The sequence below is a fragment of the Panthera tigris genome, chromosome C1, assembly GCF_018350195.1.
Source record: "Panthera tigris isolate Pti1 chromosome C1, P.tigris_Pti1_mat1.1, whole genome shotgun sequence".
Taxonomy (NCBI): Eukaryota; Metazoa; Chordata; class Mammalia; order Carnivora; family Felidae; genus Panthera; species Panthera tigris.
The window spans coordinates 39,288,061-39,313,888 of record NC_056667.1 but is presented as its reverse complement, the minus strand read 5'-3'; the positions used below and the strand labels follow the sequence as shown (position 1 = coordinate 39,313,888).

Genomic DNA, 25,828 nt, shown 5'->3' with positions numbered 1-25,828 from the left:
TATTTCTCTGTAAAGAGAGATTTTTTTGGGGGAGGGGACTTTGAATAACTTCCTGATATTCTTGGAAAAAATAAGAAAATACAGCCAAAATAAGGAAGGAAAATAAGTATCTCATTCTGAAAAATCAAATAAAATGTATAACATGAGTTTTATATAAAGAAAATAAGCCAACATTTTAAGGGCAAGTATAAATGCTATTTATGTTGACTTATCTCAGGATAACTTTCAGTGGACAAACACAGAAAAATAAAATAAATTTCACAGTTTTAAAGATCCATTATGGGGGATTTTTATGGCTTTTATTTTTGACCAGTTTATGTTTCTCTATTGTAGATATAACAATAACTCACTTTTGCACAGCAACCTTTGGGAATTTCTCCATCATAGCACTTTATGCTTGGATTGAAATGATCCATTTGTGTGATTATTGCTCCAGCTTGATTATCAATTCCATGAAGACAAATACTTATCGTATTTGTATTCCTGGTGCCCAACATGAGGTCTGCACTAGGATAGACCTTCAAAATGTTGCCATAATAACTGCCATTTGTATTACTTAACAATTTGGAATTTTCTTTTATTTATACATGTGTTGAACATATAAAATTTATTGAGTGTCTAGTTAGGGCTACATACTAGTGCTGAGGATACAACAGTAAACAGAACAGAAAAATATTCCTGAGCTTACATTCTTACCAGAGGGGACAAAAATAATCAATACTCAAGAAAATAAGTAATTTTTAGGTATACTTGAATATGGTGAGTTCTGTGAGAAAATTTAGAGTAGGTGAGATGAATCAGGAATGTGGGAAAAGAGTGTTTTTCAACATTAAATGCGGTGGTCAGCCTGGCCTCATTTAACAAGGGAGATTTGAGCAATAACTTGAACAACATTGGAGAGTTCTCCGTGTGAAAATGTGGGAAAAGAGAAGTTTAGGAAGAGGGAGTAGCCACTGACCATCCTTAAAGCTGGGGTGTGACTGACAAATAAAAGCAATAGTAAGGAGACCAAGTAGTGTGAGAATAGTAGGAAGAAAAATCAGACTGGTGAAAGGTAGACAGATCTTGCAGAATCTTTTAAAAACTTTGGGTTTATTCTGAAATAAGTGCTAAACCTCTTAAAGGCTTTTTGAACAAGATGTGATATTATCTGTTTTATGTTTTGGAAAGATTACTTTGGCTATTGTGTTGAGAATAGAATATAGGGGGGCAGACAGGGGGACCAGTTAGAAACAATCCAGGTGGGAGAATATAGTGGCTTGGATCAAAGTGATACCTGAGGAAGTAATGAAAAGTGCTTGGGTTGCAGATATATTTGAAAGGATTCTTTGATGAGTTTAAGTAGTTATTAAGTATGAAATTAAGACTCAAGGATGACTCCAATATTTTTCCGCTTAAACATTGGCTATGTAATTTATGTACATAATCTCATTTAAACTTGATAATAATACTACAAATAAAACATTTTATCTTTGACAGCTGAGAAAACTGAGGTCAAGAGTAGTTAGGTTTGCCAAAAGCTTTAAAACTAGTAAGCAGTGGAATTAGGATTCAAATCTATGTCTGTGTAAATTTGAGGCTTGTGATCTTTTCAATATAAGAGCAGATAAGATGGTCTTCCTAAAATTTGTAACTGTGGCTTTAAGCTATGTTTTTGGGTTTTAAATTCCCACATGTTGTTTAAGACAGTGACCTCTTCCCCAAATGAAAAATTAATATAAAAAATATTTAATTCTGCGTGTTTTTTGCTTTATTTATTTTGGGACTCTCTTCTTGGGTGCATTTATATTTGTACTTGTTATGTCTTCTTAATGAATTGCTCTTTTGTCATTATGAAATACCTTCTTTTGTCTGTAACAACTTTTGTCTTAAAGTTGATTTTTCTGGTGTTAGTATAAGTATTCCCGGTTTCTTTTGTTGTGTTTGGTATGTTTATTATTTTCCTTCCTTCTAGATGTGAGTTTGTTTCTAGAGTGCATCTCTTGTAGACAGCATTTGGATGGTTCATTAAAAAAATCCATTCTGACATTTTCTGCCTTTTAACTAGAGCGTTTATGCTTTTTACATCTATTGTAATTATTGAGAAGCTAAGATTATTTTGCTGCTACTTCCAATATGTTTCATACCTTTCTCCCATTCATTCTTCCATTATTGCCTTCTTTTGTGTTAAATAGATATTATCTAATGTATAGTTTTAATTCCCTTCTTACTGGTTTTACTATATATTGTTTTTTATTTTACTGTATTTTAAAATTTCTTTCCTTATTTGCCCTGAGGATTACAGTGAACTTAATTTAATTGATAGCAGTGTAGTTTGAAATAATACCAACTTAATTAATTTCAATAATATTATACTTATATTATTTATTGTTATATATATTATAAATGGATACATTATGTATACTCGATACAGATTTATTATGATTGCTTTATGTGGTTGTCTTCTATATAAGTCGGAGAAAAAAAATCTACAGGGGCACCTGGGTGGCTGAGTTCGTTGGGCGTTCCACTTTGGCTCTGGTCATGATTTCATAGTCTGTGGGCTCAAGCCCCATGTCAGGCTCTGTGATGATGGCTCAGAGCCTGGAGCCTGCTTCAGATTCTATGTGTCTGTCTGTGCCCCGCCCCATTCACACTCTGTCTCTCTCTTTCTCCTTCAAAAATAAATAAACATTAAAAAAATTAATAAAGAAAAAATCTACAAAAATAGTGTTTATATTGTCTTTTATTATGCAGTTTTTATGTGGATTCTTTTGTTTCTTCATGTGGATTTCCTTTATGCCCTAATGTTCTTTCATTTCAGTCATAAAGACATTCTTTGGTATTTCTTATAGAGTACGTTTTTAATATTTCTTAACTTTGTCATTTTTTTGAAGAATATTTTTGCTAGTTATCAAATTCTTGTATGTGTTATTACACTGCCTTCTGACCTCCATTATTTCTGGTGATAAATCAGCTGTTAATCTTATTGAGGAAGCTTGGACATGATGAGTTGCTTCTGTGTTGCTGACTTAAAATTATTGTCTTTTTCTTTTGACAGTTTGACTATATGTCTATGTGTAGATCACTCTTTTTGCATAGGTGGAAAAAGGAAATGTTAAGTCCTTTTAAACATTATTGAAATTTTAGACTACTTGTGTCTTATTGGCTTGGACTTTTTATTCCCATCTAGCAATGTCTGCTTTTTATTGGAATGCTTGCTCTATTTACATATCTGTTCTGTTTAATGTAATTATTGACATGTTGGGCTTAAATGAACTATTTTGTTATTAATTTTCTTATTGCCTCTTCTGTTTCTATTACTTTGTTGCTGTTTTGCTGTTTTCATAATAAAAAGTCATTTTAGTATTCTATATTTTTATTAGATTCTTAGTAAATCTATTTTATATTTATATAATAGTTGCTCTAAAAATATTCAGTTGTAATTTATCAAACTTTTAAAATATTTTGTTTAAAATTTATTTTTAGAGTAATTTTAGGTTTATAGCAAAATTCAGGGGAAGGTACAGAGATTTCTTAAATATCCTCTGCCCCCCATTATCAATATCCCCCACAAGAGTGGTATATTTGTTATGACTGATGTACCTACATTGACACATAATCACCCAATCCATAGTTTACATTAGGATTCATTCTTGGTATTGTATATTCTATTGGTTTGGATAAATATATAATTCTATGTATCCATCATTATACTCATACATGAGTATTTTCACTGTCCTATATATGCTCTGTTCCCTGCCTATTGATTTCTCCTCTTTGCAACCTTTGATCTTTTTGTTGTCTCCATATTTTTGCTTTTCTAGAATTTCATATGGTTGGAATCATACCATATGTAGCCTTTTTGGATTGGTTACTTTTGCTTATTAATATGTGTTTTTTTTTTCATGTCTTGGGCCCTTTTTTAGGATCCTTATTTTACCACTTCAAATTTAATACTTCATACTTGGTACCTTGAACTTGTAATTACTACTTATTTTTTCTCAAAGCTTATTCTTTCTACTTCATTCTTTCCACCTCACAAGTGTAGTTACCTCACATCAGTCTAATTGTATTTATTATTTCAATTCTTTTTTCTATTTTGTCATACATTTTGCGCTTACATACTTTGTAATCTGCTCTTAAGATGTTATTTATTTATTTCTTTAGCATTTACTCATCTTTGAGAGACAGAGAGAGATAGAGTGTGAGTGGGGGAGGAGCAGAGAGGGAGACACAGAATTTAAAGCAGGCTCCAGGCTCATGACCTGAGCTGAAGTCGGATGCTTAACTGACTGAGCCACCCAGGTGCCCCTAAGGTGTTATTTTTAAAACTTTGAACAATCACCTTTTAAGAAAAATAAGAGACAAATAAAAACAATCTTTTAAAATTATATACTTATTTACTATTTTTTATTCTTATTGGTGTTAGCTTTATCTGATATATTTTCTCATCTTTAGCTTTTTATGTAGTACAAATCTAGGTAATGAATTCTCTCAGCTTTTGTTTATCTGAGAATGTTTTATTTTACCCTCATTTTAAAGTATGTTTTCATTGGATATTGACATCTGGGTTGAGAGTTTTGTCATTTCATTACTTTAGAGATGTCCTTTCTTAGAAATCAGTGGTTATTCTTAGAAGTCAATGGTTATTCAGTCAGAGAAAAACAAATACCATATGATTTCACTCGTATGTGGAATTTAGGAAATAAAATAGATGAACATAGGGGAAGGGAAGGAAAAATAAAATAAGATAAAAACAGAGAGGAAGGCAAAGTATAAGAGACTCTTAACTGTAGAGAACAAACTGAGGGCTGCTGGAATGAGATGAGTAGGGGGATGGGCCATATGGATGATGGGCATTAAGGAGGGCATTAGTTGTGATGAGCACTGGGTGTTATATGTAAGTGATGAATCACTAAATTCTTCTCCTGAAGCCAATACTACACTGTATGTTAACTAACTTGAATTTAAATAAAATTTTAGAAGGGAAAAAAAAAGAAGTGAATGGTTATTCTTAGTGTTGTTCACCTTTTTTATGGCTTTTCTTCTGGTTGCTTTTAAGATTTTCCATTTCTGTTTGGTTTTATTCAGTTTTGACTCTTACATGCTTGGGTTGAGTTTTCTTTTTGTCTATCCTGCATAAGGTTTCCTGAGATTATTAAAAACATTTTTTTCTTCTGTCTCTTCATTCTCTTTTTCTGAGATTCCTTTTACATGTGTGTTAGGCCATTTGTTACTATTCAATAAGTTCCTTGGCCCCAGTTAATTTTTCTTCAGTTTTCTTTCTCTCATTTCTTCAGATCACATGATTTTTTTATTGACCCATCTTCAGGTTCATTGACTTTTCACCATCTCTTGTCTAATGTTAAGTCCATACACTTAATTTTTCATTTCAGTTATTGTGCTTTTTACTTACAGAATTTTTATTTGGTCCTTGTGGATTTCTCTTTCTAGAAATTCCATGTTTTTCAAACATAAAAATTATATTTTTCTTTAATTCTATTAACATGTTTTTGTTCTTTGACAATATTTATAATAGTTTAAAGGGTTTTTTTTGCTAAATAGTACAACTAATCTCAGTGTGGATTTATATTAGTTGTTTCCCTCCATCCTTTTGATTATGGGCAATATGTATCTTTGAATGTCTAGTAACTTTTGATTGTACAATGGACACAATGGAAGATATATTTTAGAGAGTGGATTCTGTTATCTTTTTGAGTGCATTAGTGTTCATTGTAGAAGGTAGTTCATTTATGTATTACTTCAAGGCTGATTACCTTAAATTTACGTATGCATGGTTTAAATTTCATTGATGCAGATCTGGTGGAAGCCATAGGTATTTCCAAACTCTTCTCACTTCGCCCAAACTTTATCTCCTATGGAGATGTTATCAGGGCTTGGTTGTCCATTTTATTAGCAAAATATAGAATAGTTCTCCCTTAGAACGTGGTTCTTATTGCTAAGGTGGACCTCTTCTAGTATCTCAACTGGGTCTTCTGCCTGTGGGGTCAAAGGTTTTTAAATTCCTGCTGTACTAGGCTCCCAATACTCTACTACCCAGCATAGTTACATCTCTAATATATCTGTTTTTCTTTCAACACTGTAGTATGTTCTCTTTGATAAAATGGATGTGGTTTCATTGTGTGCATGTGCTGCCTGGCTCTGAGCTGTAGACTTATAGGAAATGATCTCAGAGTTTTCTGGGTTACCTACTCATCACCCACCATGTATAGTTTCCTCCTGTTTGCTGACCTGCTTCACAAATTTCACCTGCTTCAACAGCCTCAAATTAGATTTTTGTATACTCGGTTCATAGAATTTCTTTAGTGAGATTGGGATCTGGTTTCCTGCCATAGTTGGAAAATTTTTTCCTGGTAGAAAGTTAGCTCATCTTGTCAATGTCTCTTTTCTCAGGGTAGCTGTGTAATGTTGATTATTTTCTAATACTGAAATCAGTTGTTTCATATATTTTATCTGCTTTAATTCTTTTCAGTGGACCTAATCTCTTAACCATTACTCCAACATAGTTGAGCCAAAGATGTTGTTTTTTTTAATCAAATACTTTTTCTGCTTGTATTGATAAACATGATTGTGTTTTTATTTTGTTAATATTATTTGGGTTGATGATTTTTTGTAAGTTTTTTTATAAGAAATTATGCATTTCATGTATTTTTCCAGTGTATTGGCATAAATAGTTCACTGTGTATTTGTTGCTTTTTTCTTTTGCTTGTTTGATGTATAAAGGATATGCAGTAATATTTGCTTTTAATTATCATTTTAATAATATGTGTTTTCTTTCTCTTTATTTTTCCTAGTTGAGCAATGCTGGAGTGTGTTAGTATTACAAGTATTTTTCAAAAATCAACTTGTAACATTTAAAATTTTCTGCAGTACATTTAAAAATTTCTTTGATTTTCTAATCTTTTATTTATTATTCCCTTCTTATACTTTTTTTGGTTTTAAAGTATTGCTGTTTTTTAAACTTTTTATAATGGAAGCTTAGATAATTGATTATCAGATGTATTTGCCTATATATGTGTTTCTATTTTTGAATGGCTGTAGTTAAAACAAATATTGATTGTTATGTATTATTATAATTTAGTTTAAAATACTATAACTGTGATAAGAGTACATATGTATATCATATAAATTCCTTTGAAATTTGTTGAGACTTGCTTTATGAACCAGAAAATGATCAATTTTGATAAATGTACCGTGTTCATTTGAAAGGTATACATATACACACATACAGTTCTATAAATATCAAGCGTTTCATATTAAAATGAGGTAGCCTTTTAAATTATATTTTCAAATTATCTTAATTATTTCTGAATATTTTCTTGGTTTTTCTCCGCTTGTGCTTTTGGTATGTTGAAATTTCTCACTGTAATTCTAAATTTGTCTCTATCTTCTGTTTTGTCAAATTTTACCTATGTATTTTGGAGATTCATTAATAGAGGTACGTTTCTCTAAGATTTTTATATCTTCTTGATGGAATTACCCTGTTTTTTGTTTTATTTTCATCATGGGCAATTTACAGTAATGTTTCTTGATTTAAAGCCTACCTTGTCTGATATAAACGTAGCTACGTTAGATTTCTTTTTCAGAGTGCTTTCCTGGCATAATTTTTTTTTCTCTTTTACTATTTAGTCTTCCTGTGCTCTTAAATGTAATGTTGTCTTTATAGGCAATATATAGTTAATTTTTTCATCCAGAATAAAAATCTTTGTCTTCATTTGTCATATTTAGTCCATTTGTATTTAACATATTTACTGACATCCTTGCATTTAAAATCTACATTTTAGGGGTGGATGTGTGTCTCAGTCAGTTAAGTGTCTGACTCTTGATCTCAGCTCAGATCGTGATCTCAAGGACATGAGTTGAATTCAAGTCCTGTGCTGGGCTCTGTACTGGGTGTGAAGCCTACTTAAAAAAATGTATGTATATATTTGAAATTTTGTTTGCTATCTTTTCTTGCCTTTCATGTAAGTGGAAGGGAACCAGATGATTTAGAGGCATTGTCAGTTTATTTACAAAGAGACATGTTCAGAAGGTCAAAAACTGACACTTTGTTGAAATATTACAGGTAACATGAGGAAAGAATTGTTTATGCAATACACAGAGAAGATATTGGTGAAAATAGTCAACGGAATAGTTACAGAAGATCAAAAACTATATGATTATTATTTGAGATTGTAAACTTAGTGAAAGCAAAGACTATATGTTTGATTTACCAGCTGTTCTATTTTACAAACATAACATGATACTTTTTGAATGAATAACTAATTCAGTAGATGGATAAATGTGTTGACTGTGGCTATGGTATATTACAAGCACAGAACAATGGAGTCAGAAGTCTTTATTTCCAGGTCTTGCCCTAGTGCCTTAAAGCATGAACTTAACAAAGCACTAAACATTTCCAAGTTTCAATTACTCATCATGGGGTCATGGTGATACTTTAATAATATAAAGGGTGTCAAATCATTTTGAAACTGTATGGTTTTAGACACAAATGGTGTCTTGTTATTAGAAACCATATGTGGCAGCAATTTTATGACATGTTATTATTTATGAAAACTCATTTATAGTGTTATAGAATTAAAACAGATTTTCCGTTGAATGTTGAAATTTGTTTACATTAATGTATATTTTTTCAACCAGGGATTTTTAAAGGGCAAAAAACAGTGTTTCTTTTTCACTTTTTGTTTTTTAAGGTTAGTAATTTTTTAAGCATTATAACTTATAACGTGGTTTCAATTTATATTATCTCTGTATTCTTCCAATCATCTATGTTATGTAGAGAAATGGTTAGTCCAGTGATTAGAGTCATTTTGCTGGAATTCAAATCCCAGCTCTGACTCTTACTTACTTACATGCTATATAACTTTGGGTAAGTTATTTTATATCTTTGTCCCTTGCTGTTCTCATATGTAAAATGGGGATAGTAATGGTTTTTACCTCACAGGTGTTGTTGTGAGAATTAAATGGGTTAGTACACCTAGCATTTTGGACAGTATGTGGTATGTAGAAATGTTCAGAAAATGTTTTCAATTGAAAATTAATATTCATGTTAATTACCAAGCGGTAAATATTCGTATTTCTATTAATATAACCCTTACTTTATAGTTGAGAAAACAGTGGTTGGAACAAGTTAACTAAATTTTCCAAGTTCATTTAGTAAGTGGCAGAGCTAAAACTTGAGCGTAGATCTTCTGATTGTAAGTTCAATGCAGTCATGTAATAAGTATTCTGCCCCCTACAACATAGGGTTTAGTATATATTTCTGGATGATAATAGTTGAAATAACAATTTAACTGAGGAATCTCCTTGGGAATTCTGAAGACAATTAAAACTACAAAAATAAAATAAAAGTTTTTGGTTTTATTTAATGTTTGTTCTTTCTTATCAGTGCATGTTTTGTTTTGTTTTGTTTTCCATATATGTATTCTTAATTGGAGGCAACTGATTGTTTTGGTTGTGAAAGTAGGACTAAGTCTGGATTCTCAGGCCAAATTTTAACGAGAGCAGAGAAAATTACCCTAAGGTTAATTGATAAGGTTTTGAGGGGAGGATTTTCTTATTATCTGGGATCGCTGCCTGATTAATCCTAGATCCAGGCAGCCAAAGAATGGTACAGCTGAAAGGAACCTTCAAGGTTAGGTAACTCAATATTCTCATTTAGTAGATGAAGCCTATAGAAGGTAAGTAATTTACCTATTGTTGGACAGTCAATTAAGCTAGAATTCAGATCTGCTGATTCCAAGGCTGGTATGCCATCTGTGACAACACAACTGGTGCTCAGTAAAATAAATAATGTGCCAGTAGAACTAGTAAAAGAATTAATTAAAAACTGTGGTATTAAGGTTAAAGTTTAATTCTGAGTATTCTTTTGGAGAAAGACACACTAGAGCTTATTTTAAGGTGGGATATTGCTGTCCTCTTCAGGTGCAATACAATACTGATTTCTTAATTTCCTTATTGCTGTCTATAGTCATGTTTACTTTTCTTCAGCTGTTGATTATCTGGTTTGGGAATTCACCAGATTCTTTGCTTTTATTTTTTATCCCATCCCACTGTGAAATTTATGGACAATTCATTGCTCATTAGAATGGAAGTCAAAGAGAAGAGACATAATGAATGGAAGTCACACCTAAGCTTATACATTTTCTCTGTTTCTTTTTTTTAATTGAAGTATAATTAACATACAGTGTTATATTAGTTTTTTCTGTACAGTGTAATGATTCAGCAATTCTATATATTAGTGCTCATCAAGATAAATATACTTTTTTAACTTTAGAGAGAGAGAGAGAGCGAGCGAGCAGGGAATAGGGGCAGAAAGAGAGTGAATCTTAAGCAGCTCCATGCTCAGTGCACAGCCTGATGTGGGACTCAATCCCATGACCCTGGGGTCATGACCTGAGCCGAAATCAAGAGTTGGATGCTCAACTGACTGAGCTACCCAGGCCCCGCAAGATAAATATATTCTTGATCACCTTTATTTATTTCATCCCTCCCTCATCAACCTCCCCTATGGCAACCTACATTTTTGATGTAAGTGTTCTGTTATTGGAGAAAATGGAAATTAATTTTATGACTGTTTGTGAATTTACCGTTACTATACTTATGGGGGAACAACTTATAATTTTTGTTTAAAATCTTATTCTACATATCCTTTAACATGTTTGTTTTAATTTTCTAACTTGTTTTATTTTTTATTTTTTTAAATTTACATCCAAATTAGTTAGCATATAGTGCAACAATGATTTCAGGAGTAGATTCCTTAGTGGCCCTTACCCATTTAGCCTATCCCCCCTCCCACATCCCCTCCCGTAACCCACAGTGTGTTCTCCATATTTATGAATCTCTTATGTTTTGTCCCCCTCCCTGTTTTTATATTATTTTTGTTTCCCTTCCTTTATGTTCATTTGTTTTATCTCTTAAGGTCCTCCTATGAGTTAAGTCATATGATTTTTGTCTTTCTCTGACTGACTAATTTCACTTAGCATAATACCCTCCAGTTCCATCCACATAGTTGCAAATGGCAAGATTTCATTCTTTTTGATTGCCGAGTAATACTCCATTGTATATAAATACCACATCTTCTTTATCCATTCATCCATAGATGGGTATTTGGGCTCTTTCCATACTTTGGCTATTATTGATAGTGCTGCTATAAACATGGGGGTGCATGTGTCCCTTCAAAACAGCACACTTGTATCCCTTGGATAAATGCCTAGTAGTGCAATTTCTGGGTCATAGGGTAGTTCTATTTTGAGTTTTTTGAGGAACCTCCATACTGTGTTCCAGAGTGGCTGTACCAGCTTGCATTCCCAACCTTTAACGTGTTCTGATACAAGTTTGGAAATTACCCAAAGTAGTACAAACAGTATAGTATTGTTGTGAGAGTTAAATAGGATCAAGTATACTAGAGGTGATTTATATAAAGCTGAATATGAAATATATAAATTATTATTGTCCTTTTTTCTAAATAGGAAACTGAAGCTTGGTTGTGATTCTTACTTGGTTTTTTGGGGCTTGCCACATGTTCCATGGAACATCCCAATATGACAATATGTCTTATGTAACACAAATAGATCTGCTGGATGATAAGGACTGGAAGAGCTGCTTGAACCACAGCCTGGACTAGCTGGAAGGTTCTTCTTATCCTGGGCTGTATTCAGAATTGATAGCCTTGTAGGTTGTGAATACTGAACCTTACAAGTACTGAATGATGGCAAATATTGCTTTCAGACCTCATAATATTTAAATTTATGTGCTATTGAGTTGCATGAACTTCTATTAAAACACAGTTCTTTCAATTTTTATTACCAGGTAACCTTGGACGGGTGGACCAGGTCTCTGAGTTTGAGTATGACTTGTTCATTAGGCCGGATACCTGTAATCCACGCTTCCGAGTCTGGTTCAACTTTACTGTTGAAAACGTGAAAGAATCACAGGTGAGGGAAATATTGGATATCTTCAGTGTGGTGTTCATAAGAAGATTATGCTTTTGTTTTACTTTAGAAATACCGAAATAATAACTGAATTAGGAATGTATTCTTGTATATCTATAGCAATGATACAGTTTTAAGCTATATACAGAAATAAGTATTATATGCTGGTTTTTGTTATCTGGTGGTTATTAAATAATACAAATAGGTTATGTGGGAACAGAAAGGGTTCTTTATGGATTGAAGAATTAGCATGATGTGCTGGGTTTCCTTGAAGGTTAAGGAACCACTGGAAGAGACTTGCTATAATGTTTATTATAGAGTGCTGTTCTCTATATTATTTCTTCTTTGTAAAGATCTGTAAGAGATATTTCTCACAGGCCTCAGTTTCAGAAAAAGCTTTTCTTCTCTTGTACAAGAAGGTGTTTATATCTTTTTAAAAAACTTTTTTAATGTTTATTTATTTATTTTTGAGAGAGAGAGAGATAGAGAACAAGCAGGGGAGGGGAAGAGAGAGAGGGAGACAGAATCCCAAACAGGCTCCATGCCGTTAGCACAGAGCCCCATGTAGGGCTTGAACCCATGAACCATGAGATCATGACCTGAGCCGAAACCAAGAGTTGGATGCTTAACCAACTGAGCCACCCAGGCACCCCAGAAGGTGTTTATGTTTTAATATGATTCTTGCAACTTATCCTATTTTCCCTTCTTTGTTGGAAAACTTAGAACCATTTTTATAGCCCTCTCTAATGATTCTTGAAAACTTTTTTGCTTGTGTTTCTATGTACTAATTTTTCTTTCATTCTGATCATATTAATCTGTATTTGACCATAATTTCTTCATCTATATTTTCTAACAGTGTATGTTTTTTATAATCCTGTTCAAATATTTTGAGTGAGAGAGTATTGATGAAAATAAAACTAAATGCATATGCCTTGAAAAAACATCTAATCCTAAGAAATCATTTATCATTCTATTGTATTGAGGCAGCTAATCATGGAAGACTGCACAAACTTTGTACATATAGTGACATAATTCTTTTAAGCACATGAAAGCATAGCACTACAACCTAATATCTTCCTTCTTCCTTCAGGGTCATCTTTTTCTAGAATACTTGGGGAAAAAGGAGGGTTGGTTTAATTTCCCCTCCCAAGTCAATCTATCCTGTTTGCTCTTTCAACTGGTTGCTTGCTCCTTTCCATTTTTCTCAACTGCAATTAGATTCGTATGTCAGATAGTGGTCAGTGTCTGGAATTTAGGGACTATCACTGGCATGCTGACTTCAGTGGAAAAGGGGTAGAAGGAACAGTCCTTTCAATCTGCTGTCGGTTCTCTTAATTCTCTACAACATGACTGGCACATGACTATGTAATGACAGGTGTATATAATGTTTAATGAAGTTTAAGGACTAACTGGAAGGAATTAAATAGATGGGAGAGTTCTGTATATTGTTGGCTAAACATGGTTAAGACAAGTGGAAAAAATATTAAACCCTACACTGATAGGGACATACTTAAGTTCCTAGTTTTGTGTTTGGTTTTACTTACTCTTCCATGAGAGAATTCCTTTTCAGCTTTTCATAGTAAGAATAACAATATTCTCCCCTTCATCCACCTTAGGGTTACCATATTTTACCTGACCAGGGGTTTATCTGGCGCCAGGATTATTTTCTTGTTCCAACATGATAATTAGTAATTGTCAAAATGCATTTTCCAAGTCTGTATAACTGAGTCTTGAGAGTACATCTAACAGCAGGAATCTTTAGCTTCATCTACAAGACTAAGGCTTGAAAATCCAAGTTTGGGTCCCTATCAAGATCTCTCTGCTACCATGAGGTAGACACACAACCTCTCATTCTTCTATTGGTGTTTCTGTCTCATATCAGCAACTTATGGTTGTAATGTACATCATTGAAAAACAAACAATAATTCTGAGGAAATATAATCAATTCATTATGAAGGAAGGGAAACATTTTCTTAAAAGTGATGGAATCTGCCAGGATTTCTAATTTCCCAAAGGGGTTTACTGTTTTCCTCTTTATGCACAGCATATGCACATCCTTCAGCTTGCATATTGCATCCAGGAATCCACTAACTTCTAAGAAATGAGACTTACTACTTTTCAAACAATAGAATCCTCTATCCTAATTGTATCTTCGCTAAATAGAGACTTATGGATAGCTCTGAAATTATTATGTTTCTTTAACATTGGACCACATTAAATTCTTAGCCCAATTTTCTTGCACTTTAGTCTCTGTATAGAGAATATTCTTACCTAGGCTTCTGTGGTCAGGAGGAGGGGTAGGGAGAGAGTTGACTACACAGGGAAAATGTGTTTCATATGTTGTGCTACCTGAGATAGTTTTTTGAACAGATTGCTCATAAATTTCAGTTTCTTGTTCATTGCTCTTTTAGTTGCTTACAGGTATGTTCTTATCTCTTCGAGAGTGTTATAATTTTTATACTATATTTTAAAGTCATACAGCTTCTTTTGCGTTATCTATCAGTTAAGCAAGTAACATGAATGTGTTCTAAAGGATTATTGTAATAAAAGAGTTGGTGCTGTTTTTATGAATGCTTATTTTTAATGTTGGAAAAAACAATATTTACTCTGACTCTCTGGGTTTCTATCTTCATATCCAGTGCTGTTCTACCCTTGATACAATTAGAAATCATGAACTTGTTTATCTGGTTTCCTGGAGTGTGATGCTTTATTAGCCTGTTTCTTTGCACCATTGCTTCATCAACTGTAGTCACATTATATAGTTATGGAAATCTGTTTCAAGATGGCATAAAGATCTGCTGGAAAGATACAATATATATCTCTAGCTCACAGGATATTTGTTTTCATGGTTGTCTACATGAAAGAGAATGGTTTTACTATTAGGTTTGACTTGTGAGGTCTGTTTTTATAATGTCTCTTCCTACAATCTTTTCCATCTCTCCAATTTCCGTTAAAATGAGACCTGCATGAATGTAATCTAGTCAGGAACCTTATTTAAGGTTTGGTGCTAGCAAGCAAAAGAAATATCAGGCCACAAAGGCTGAGTCCATAAAGTGAATGTTAAAAATTATGGCATCAAATATACTGTACAAATGGATCTAGCTTTTGTGTTATTTTCCCTGACATTTGTAAGAAATGACAAAAGCTTGGAACATATGGTGCTGTTTTCTAGGGCTGGTATATTAACCCCCCAAAGTGGTTGTTAAATAGTACATTTGTAAGAGTCTATGAAAACTACACATCATGATACCTTTATTAAAAGGTAATTTTCTCTCTGAAAAACCTGTATTAAATATTATGTGGGTATTCATCACATGTGTGATGTGAAAACAAATCTTCCTTTTTAAATACTTATGGTAAAATTCAGCCAATAAGAGTGGAAAATGGTAGGTCTTGACTTTTAAATTGTATTCTTTCCTTATATTGTTTTTATCTCTTTGAATTAATTTTTCCCCTTTTTGATTAAAGTAGCTGATGTTCAATATGGTAAATATGGAAAATACAGACAATTATTAGAAGCAGAGAAAAAGTGCACACACACATACACAATCTTATACTACCTAGAAGCAATCATTATTAACTTTTGGCATATTTACTTCTAGGCTTGTTTATTTCCTACTTTGATTTTTGAAGCATAAGTAATTTTTTTTCCAAATACACATCTTTATGTTTTGCTTTTAAGGAAATTAAATATTTTCACAAGTAATTTTCTATCACTAAAAACTTTGTAGACATGGCTGTACAATAGCTTTTTACTGTTGGAGTATTTCCTTACTTGTGGGCATAAGGATTATTTTCCATTATCTGTTGTTATAAATAACACTGTAGTGAACATCTCCATGCATGAAATGTTACACATATTTCATTTTACTTACTTAGAATAAATTCCTATGAGGGGGATTGATAGACAAATGATACGAATAATTTGAAACTCTTGATACATATTTCTGTATTGGTACCAGAAATGTATATTTTGCTGTCCAACAGCAAGCAGTCAATGAGATGCTTTTCCTTGAATTTCTTGCTTTGAATTGTTTCATGAACTCAGTATTTCATATATAGAATAAATTATTTCCTTTTCATCATTTACTTTGAAATTTTACACAAATAAATAGGATATAATGCAGTGTTTCAGGCCTTTAGTCATAAAGAAATTAATTGCATTCTAGCAATAATATGGAACAGCAAAACAATTCTATTTATTGTTTTGGGTATTTTTCTCATTTCATCAATCTTTCTTAGTCTGGGTGTGCCAAATGATTGTCCTCTGAGGTATGTAATGGAAGATTTAAAAAAAAGTGTTTTGGGGCGCCTGAGTGTCTTAGTCAGTTAAGCGTCTGACTTCGGCTCAGGTCATGATCTCACAGTGAGTTCCAGCCCCACGTCAGGCTCGGGGCTGACAGCTCAGAGCCTGGAGCCCACTGCAGATTCTGTGTCTCCCTCTGTCTGCCCCTCAGCTGCTTGTGCTCTGTCTCTCACATTGTCTCAAAAATAAATAAACATTAAAAAAATTTTTTAAAAAGTGTTTTTTTTTAAACAACGAAGTATTTGTTACATTACTATAAGCAATAATGTACCTTAAACAGACACACACACACACACACACACACACACGTTTATATATGACATATCTGAATTGGACTTCAAAAATCCAGGACATTGCTGCTGCTTTATTTGCCATCTTGGAGATTTTAGGTTCAGTGAAACTTGATCCTGTCCAAAATCAATGGTGCACAGCATATTATAGTAGAAAAGCAGAGACAATGGATTTAAACACATTTGGGTTTAAATCCTGGCTCTGATATTTATGATCTGTTTTACACTTAATCAGTTATTGTCTGGGTGCCTCAATTTTCCATGTGTAACCAAATACTACTACCTCATGTCAGTGTTGTGACTATTATATGAGACAGTGTTGGTAGATAGATAATAGGAGCTCAATACTTGTCTATTGTTTTTATTAAAACACTAGAATAGTAGAAATAATATTAAAAACAGCAAGAGCAAACACCATAACACGTTATTACTAGATTACTAATACTGGTTTTTGCTTTGTTTTGTTTTGTTTTATTTTCTCTTCTTATTCTACTTACCGCTTCTTAGTCCTCCTCCACCTTCATTCAAATCTCCTATTGGTCATTAACATTATCATCAAACAAATTGTAATGGTTAAGAACACAGATTCTGTGTTGAATTGTTGAATTGTAAGCCTAGCTTTGCCACGTATTTCCTAGCTTTGTGACTATGGGAAAGCTATTGATCTGTTTCTGTATTTAAATTGTCAATTTCTGTATCTTTTTAATGTGTTAATAGTAGTAGGCAGTAGAGTTGCTCTAAGAATTATATGTGGTAATGCATGTAAGACACATAATCCAATGCTTGCAACATAAGAGGTGATCAAAAAATGTTAGCTATTAATATTATTATCCTTCTAATACTCCTACAAAGTATAACACAGGTTCTCATTTTCCCCATCATTCAATTTATTATAGAAATGGCTAACATTTTTTGAAAACATCAATGTTGTAGGTACAATTCTAAGTCATTTATATTACTTAAAATTTTTTTTAATGTTTATTTATTTTTGAGAAAGAGCATGAGTGGGGGAGGGGAAGAGAGAGAGAAGAGAGAGAGAGAGAGAGAGAGGGAATATGAAGCAGGCTCCAGGCTCTGAGCTACCAGTGCAGAGCCCAATGCGGGGCCAGAACCCACAGACCGCAAGATCATAACCTGAGCAGAAATTGGTCACCCAACCAACTGAGCCACCCAGGCGTCCCTTTATATTACTTTGTCTAATCTTCAGAACAGTCCTTTGTTGTAAATACTATTACACCCCCCCCCCCCCCGCCACACTCCACAGCATTATGTAGGTGAAGAAACTGAAAGAATGTGAGACACAGACAGGATAAATAACTGGTTGAAGATAATGCAATTAGTAGAAGGTAAAGTCAGGATTTGTACCTAAGTAGTCATTGTAGAAATTTGGAAAATATATATAATGGGAGCAAAGAAAACAAAACAAAACCTAAACCCACATCCTACTAACTAGAAGGCACTACTGTGAACATTTTGACATACTTATTTTTAGGTTTATTTATATTTTATTTATGTTTTAGAATGTATTACTTACTGATTTTCTCTTCTGCCTAATGCTGCCTCTCAAAATACCATCTCGGTAGATAATTAGAAACCAATTGCTAAAATTTAAAACCCATTTGAATTAAGACTTGAGTAAACTAGGATGAGAAAGGAACTTTTCTTATTTGATAAAGGATCTCATCAAAGAATCATGACCAGGTACCATACATAGTGGTGAAACTTTAAAATCATTCACTTGAAAATTGAAGCTGACACAAACACATGCAATGGTATTCCATGCACATGGATTAGAAGAATTAATATTGTTAAAATGTCTATATTATCCAAAAGAATCTACAGATTTAATGCAATCTCTTATCAGTATGCGAACAGCATTTTTCACAGAACTAGAAGAAATAATACTAAAATTTGTATGGAACCGCAAGAGACCTCAGATAGCCAAAGCAATTTTGAAACTGGAGGTATCACAACCCCAGATTTTAAGATAGACTACAAAGTTGTAGTAATTGAAACAGTATGGTACTGGCACAAAAATAAACACATAGATCAACGGAACAGAATAGAAAAACCAGAAATAAATTTCATGATTATATGGTCAATTAATGTATGACAAAGGAAGCAAGAATAAGCAATGGGAAAAAGACAATCTCTTGAACAAATGATGTTGGGAAAACTGGACACCTACATGCAAACGAATGAAATTGGACCACTTTCTTATACCATACACAAAAATAAACCCAAAATTGATTAAAGAAATAAATATGAAGCCTGAAACCATAAAAATCCTAAAAGAGGGCAAACAGGCAGTTTGCTATTTCTTTGACATAGTAGCATTTTTCTAGACATGTTTCCTTAGGCAAAGGAAACAAAAGCAAAAATAAACTATTAGAAGTACATCAAAATAAAAGCTTTTGAACAGCCAAGGAAACCCTCATGAAAACAAAAATACAACCTATTGAACTGGAGAGGATATTTGGAAATGACATATCTGTTAACGGGCTTGTATCTAAAATATATACACAACTTATACAACTCAACAACAAAAAATGAATAATTTTATCAAATTGGGCAGAAGACAAGGACTGACATTTCTCCAAAGAAGACATCCAGATGGCCAACAGACACATGAAAAGATGCTCAACATCATTCATCATCAGGGAAATGCAAGTCAAAACCACCATGTGATATCACCTCACACCTGTGAGAATGGCTAAAATAAAAACCACAAGAGGCAACAAGTGTTAGTGAGGATGTGGACAAAAAGGAACCCTTATGTACTAGTGTTGGTGGGAATGCAAACTGGTGCAGCCAATGTGGAAAACATATGGAGATTCCTCAAAAAATTGAAAATAGAAATACCATCTCATCCAGTAAATCCACTACCCCATATTTACCCAAAGAATACAAAAACACTAATTTGAGAAAGTATATGCACCCCTATATTTATTGCAGCATTGTTTACAATAGTGAAGATACAGAAGCAACCCAAGTATCCATTGACAGATGAATGGATAAAGATGTGTTGCAAGCGTGCGTGCACGCGCACACACACACACACACACACACACACACACACACACAGTGGAATGTTACTAAGCCATAAAAAGGAATGAAATCTTGCCATTTGCAAAAAACATGGATCGATCTAGAGTGTATAATGCTAAGTGAAATAACTCAGGGGAAGACAAATACCATATGAACTCACCCATATGTAGAATTTAAGAAAGAAAACAAATAAAGAAAAAAAAGAGACAAACCAAAAAACAAATGCTGAAATATAGGGAACAAAACTGATGGTTGCCAGAGGTGAGGTGGGGTGGTGGAATTGGTGAAATTGATAAAGGATATTATGAGTAAATTTATCTTGAAGAGCACTGAGTACTGTATAGAATTGTTGAATTATTATACTTTATACGTGTGACTATTGTAGCACTGCATGTTAATTATACTGGAATTTAAAAAAAAATAAATGAAGAAAAACCCATCCAGTTGGAAACCAGGAGGAAGTAATGAATGACTTTTTTGTCATAGTTTTTATAATTGTAATGGAGTCTCTAACTAAAGCAAAAAGACAAAAAAAAAAGGTAAACAAATGATACAAGGATTATAAAGCGGCACAATTAGGACTATTTGCAAATGATATGATTATCTAAGAGAAAAAAAAGATAATCTATAGGCAAACTATTAGAACCTATGTAGAGCTGAGAAATGTTCCTGTATATAATATCAATATGTAAAACTTTTTAAAATAATTTTTAATTTTATTATTTTCTTAAAATTTACATCCAAATTAGTTAGCATATAGTGCAACAATGATTTCAGGAGTAGATTCCTTAGTGGCCCTTACTCATTTAGCCCACCGCCCCTCCCAAACGCCCCTCCCGTAACCCAGAGTTTGTTCTCCATATTTATGAGTCTCTTATGTTTTGCCCCCTCCCTGTTCTATATTATTTTTGTTTCCCTTCCCTTATGCTCATCTATTTTGTCTCTTAAAGTCCTCATATGAGTGAAGTCATATGATTTTAGTCTTTCTCTGACTAATTTCACTTAGCATAATACCCTCCAGTTCCGTCCACATAGTTGCAAATGGCAAGATTTCATTCTTTTTGATTGTCGAGTAATACCCCATTGTATATATATACCACATCTTCTTTATCCATTCATCCACTGATGGACATTTGGCTCTTTCCATACTTTGGCTATTGTTGATAGTGCTGCAATATACATGGGGGTGCATGTGTCCCTTCGAAACAGCACACCTGTATCCCTTGGATAAATACCTAGTAGTGCAATTGCTGGGTCATAGGGTACTTCTATTTTGAGTTTTTTGAGGAACTTCCATACTGTTTTCCAGAGTGGCTGCACCAGCTTGCATTCCCACCAACAATGCATAAGAGATTCTCTTTCTCCACATCCTCACCAACATCTTTGTGGCCTGAGTTGTTAAGGTTAGTCATTCTGACAAGTGTAAGGTGGTATCTCATTGTGGTTTTGGTTTGTATTTCCCTGATGATGAGTAAGTTGAGCATTTTTTCATGTGTTGGTTGGCCATCTGGATGTCTTCTTTGGAGAAGTGTCTATTCATGTCTTTTACCCATTTCTTCACAGGAGTATTTGTTTTTTGGGTATTGAGTTTGATAAGTTCTTTATAGATTTTGGATACTAACCTTTTATCTGATATGTCATTTGCAAATATCTTCTTCTATTCTGTAAGTTGCCTTTTAGTTTTGCTGAGTGTTTCCTTCGCTGTGCAGAGGCTTTTTGTTTTGATGAGGTCCCAGTAGTTCATTTTTGCTTTTGTTTCCCTTGCCTCTGGAGATGTGTTGAGTAAGAAGTTGCTGCAGGCAAGATAAAAGAGGTTTTGCCTGCTTTCTCCTCGAGGATTTTGATGGCTTCCTGTCTTACATTTAGGTCTTTCATCCATTTTGAGTTTATTTTTGTGTATGGTGTAAGAAAGTGGTCCAGGTTCATTCTTCTGCATGTTGCTGTCCAGTTTTCCCAGCACCACTTGCTGAAGAAACTGTCTTTATTCCATTGGATATTCTTTCCTGCTTTGTCAAAGATTAGTTGGCCGTATGTTTGTGGGTCCATTTCTGGGTTCCCTATTCTGTTCCATTGATCTGAGTGTCTGTTCTTGTGCCAGTACCATACTGTCTTGATGATTACAGCTTTGTAGTAGAGCTTGAAGTCTGGGATTGTGATGCCTCCTGCTTTTTCTTTTTCAAGATTGCTTTGGCTATTCAGGGTCTTTTCTGGTTCCATACAAATTTTAGGATTATTTGTTCTAGCTTTGTGAGGAAGGCTGGTGTTATTTTGATAGGGATTGCATTGAATGTGTAGATTGCTTTGGGTAGTGTCGACATTTTAACAATATTTGTTCTTCCTATCCTGGAGAATGGACTATTTTTCCATATTTTTGTGTCTTCTTCAATTTCTTTCATAAGCTTTCTATCATTCTCAGTGTATAGATTTTTCACCTGTTTGGTTAGATTTATTCCTAGGTATCTTATGGGTTTTGGTGCAATTCTAAATGGGATCAATTCCTTGATTTATCTTTCTGTTGCTTCATTGTTGGTGTATAGTAATACAAGCGATTTCTGTGTGTTGATTTTATATCCCACAACTTTGCTGAATTCATGAATCAGTTCGAGCAGGTTTCTTGGTGGAATCTTTAGGGTTTTTCATGTAGAGTATCATGTCATCTGTGAAGAGTGAAAGTTTGACCTCCTCCTGGCTGATTTGGATGCCTTTTATTTCTTTGTGTTGTCTGATTGCAGAGGCTAAGACTTCCAATACTATATTGAATAACAGTGGCAAGAGTGGGCATCCCTGACTTGTTCCTGACGTTAGGGAGAAAGCTCTCAGTTTTTCCCCGTTGAGGATGCTATTAGCGTTGGATCGTTCATGTATGGCTTTTATGATATCGAGGTATGATCATTCTATCCATAATTTCCTTTTTTAAATATGACATTTATTGTCAAATTGGTTTCCATACAACACTCAGTGCTCATCCCAAAAGGTGCCCTCCTCAATACCCATCACCCACCCTCCCCTCCCTCCCACCCCCCCCCCCCATCAACCCTAAGTTTGTTCTCAGTTTTTCAAGAGTCTCTTATGCTTTGGCTGTCTCCCTCTCTAATGTCTTTTTTTTTCTTCCCCTCCCCCATGGACTTCTGTTAAGTTTCTCAGGATCCACTTAAGAATGAAAACAAAGGGTATCTGTCTTTCTCTGTATGACTTATTTCACTTAGCATAACACTCTCCAGTTCCATCCACGTTGCTACAAAGGCTATATTTCATTCTTTCTCATTGCCACGTAGTATTCCATTGTGTATATAAACCACTATTTCTTTATCCATTCGTCAGTTGATGGACATTTAGGGTCTTTCCATAATTTGGCTATTGTTGAGAGTGCTGCTATAAACATTGGGGTACAAGTGTCCCTATGCATCAGTACTCCTGTATCCCTTGAGTAAATTCCTAGCAGTGCTATTGCTGGGTCATAGGGTAGGTCTATTTTTAATTTTTTGAGGAACCTCCTCACTGTTTTCCAGAGTGGCTGCACCAGTTTGCATTCCCACCAACAGTGCAAGAGGGTTCCCGTTTCTCCACATCCTCGCCAGCATCTATAGTCTCCTGATTTGTTCATTTTGGCCACTCTGACTGGCGTGAGGTGATATCTGAGTGTGGGATTGATTTGTATTTCCCTGATGAGGAGTGACGTTGAGCATCTTTCATGTGCCTGTTGGCCATCTGGATGTCTTCTTTAGAGAAGTGTCTATTCATGTTTTCTGCCCATTTCTTCACTGGGTTATTTGTTTTTTGGGTGTGGAGTTTGGTGAGCTCTTTATAGATTTTGGATACTAGCCCTTTGTCCGATATGTCATTTGCAAATATCTTTTCCCATTCCGTTGGTTGCCTTTTAGTTTTGTTGGTTGTTTCCTTTGCTGTGCAGAAGCTTTTAATCTTCATAAGGTCCCAATAGTTCATTTTTGCTTTTCATCCCCTTGCCTTTGGGGATGTGTCAAGTAAGAAACTGCTGCGGCTGAGGTCAGAGAGGTCTTTTCCTGCTTTCTCCTCTAGGGCTTTGATGGTTTCCTGTCTCACATTCAGGTCCTTTATCCATTTTGAGTTTATTTTTGTGAATGGTGTGAGAAAGTGGTCTAGTTTCAACCTTCTGCATGTTGCTGTCCAGTTCTCCCAGCACCATTTGTTAAAGAGACTGTCTTTTTTCCATTGGATATTCTTTCCCGCTTTGTCAAAGATGAGTTGGCCATATGTTTGTGGGTCTAGTTCTGGTGTTTCTGTTCTATTCCTTTGGTCTATGTGTCTGTTTTTGTGCCAATACCATGCTGTCTTGATGATTACAGCTTTGTAGTAGAGGCCAAAGTCTGGGATTGTGATGCCTCCTGCTTTGGTCTTCTTGGAAAGTAATTTTTAAAAGAAAAGTTAGAACGGGTTAAGAGGGATAGATGGAGAACAAAATGAATAGTCTCTAAAGTAGGTCTCCTTGAGAAGGTAAAATTTGAGCAAAGCCAAATGAAGTAAGGAAATATGCTTTAGAAGTATCTGGAAGAAGGGCCTTCTTGTAAGTTGAAATCGCTGTTGCCCTAAGCTGATGTCCTGTGGTGGGATCATGCCTGGTTTGATGTATAGCAAAGAAGCCTGTGTGATTAGATCTGTGTGAGCAAGGCAGAAAATAGTAGAACATGTGGTCAAAGAAGTATGTATGTGGTATAGTAGAAGTGGGTGTGTTGGAGTGATGATTTTGTAGGATCTTGTGGGTCATAGTGGAAACAACATCTTTTACCCTGAGACACCAAAAATATTAGAGAAGTTAAACAGAGTAGTCACATGATATGAATTATATCATAAAGTTATTGATGTTTCCTTGTTAATAGTAGACATTTAAGATAGAATGGTTCAATAATAGAAAGAGATACAGTTAGAAGACTTTTATAGTTACTTTAGTGAAAGAGATAGTGGTTTAGACCATTATGGTTGCAATTTAAGTGTTTATTTCTTTTGAGAGGGAGAGAGAGTACGTGGGGTGAGGCAGAGGGAGAGGGAGAGAGAGAATCCCTCTTTTGAGAGGGAGAGAGAGAATCTGCATGCTCAGTATGGAGCTTTACCTGGGGCTCAATTTCAGGACTGTGAGATCATGACGTGAGCTGATATCAAGAGTTGGCCACTTAAGCGGCTGAGCCACCCAGACATCCCAATGGTAGCAATTTAAATGCTGAGAGGTCTTTGAAGATAGAGCTAGAGGATTTCCTGCTGGATTTGATATGGATGTGTAATCAAGAGAGGAATCAAGGATGGCTTTTTGCCTTTGTTATGAGTATCTGATCTAGAGGGATACAGAAGACAGAGGAGCAGGTTTTGAGAGAATGATTAGTTCAGTTTTAGGTTAAATTAAGAAATACCTATCATGTATTCAAATACACTACAAAGTAGGCAGTTGGGATACATGAGTCTGGAGTCTGAAAGAGAAGTCAGGATTGAAGCTATATATTTGGGAATTGTTGACATATAGATAGTTTTTAAAGTTATAAAACAGGAATGACATCACCAAAGGAAAACATGTAAATAGAGAGGAGAAGAGGAATAGGTAGTGTGTTTAAGGACCTATGTTTGAGAAGCCAGCAAAGGAAATTGAAAAAGCAGATTGTTAGGAGGTGGATATCCAAGAGTGTGTATTATCTTGGAATACAAGTGAAAGAAGATCATGAAGGAGAAGCAAGTAATGCACTGTGATAAATGTTGCTGATAGTTTAAGATGGTGGCTATTAGATTTGGGAATATGGAAGTTATTGATGACCTTGTTGTCAAGCAGTTTCAATTGAGTTCTAGAGTAGGCTTTAGAGAATTAGAGGATAATATTCTGAATGTTCATCCATCTGTTTACATATTTCAGGGTTTCCTTCTTTTTAAATGATGTGTAGTATTCCATTGTATGCATATGCAACATTTTCTTTGTCCTTTCATCTGTTGATGGTCATTTAGGTTGGTAAATATTGCATGATTCAGCTTACATGAGGTATTTAAAATAGTCAAATCATATAGTGAAAGAGTGAAATGGTGTTTTCCAGGAGCTGTGGAAAGGGACAAATGGGGAGTTACTAATTGCTAGACTTTAAGTTTCAGATAAGCCAGATGAATAAGCTATATTGATCTGCTCTACAGTATTCTACCTATATGTAGTCAATGATAATGCATTGTGCTCTTAAAATTTTGCTAAGAGGGTAGATCTCATGTTAAGTGTTCTTACCACAATAAAGTAAAATTAAAAA

The 25,828-nt window shown here is 34.3% G+C and overlaps 1 protein-coding gene across 10 annotated transcripts in view; it reads left to right on the top strand.

The window, feature by feature from the left end:
- Nucleotides 1–25,828, top strand: part of LOC102965268 (BEN domain-containing protein 5) — a 1,451,018-nt gene that overhangs the window by 267,125 nt on the left and 1,158,065 nt on the right. For all 10 annotated transcript variants that reach the window (XR_006221402.1, XR_006221404.1, XR_006221403.1 and 7 more), the window contains one exon: nucleotides 11,815–11,939. Coding sequence is in view for 7 of the 10 variants with exons in the window: in XM_042997075.1 (XP_042853009.1) it covers nucleotides 11,815–11,939 (125 nt within the window). In the remaining 3 variants the exon portion in view is untranslated. The remainder of the gene's footprint in view (nucleotides 1–11,814; nucleotides 11,940–25,828) is intronic.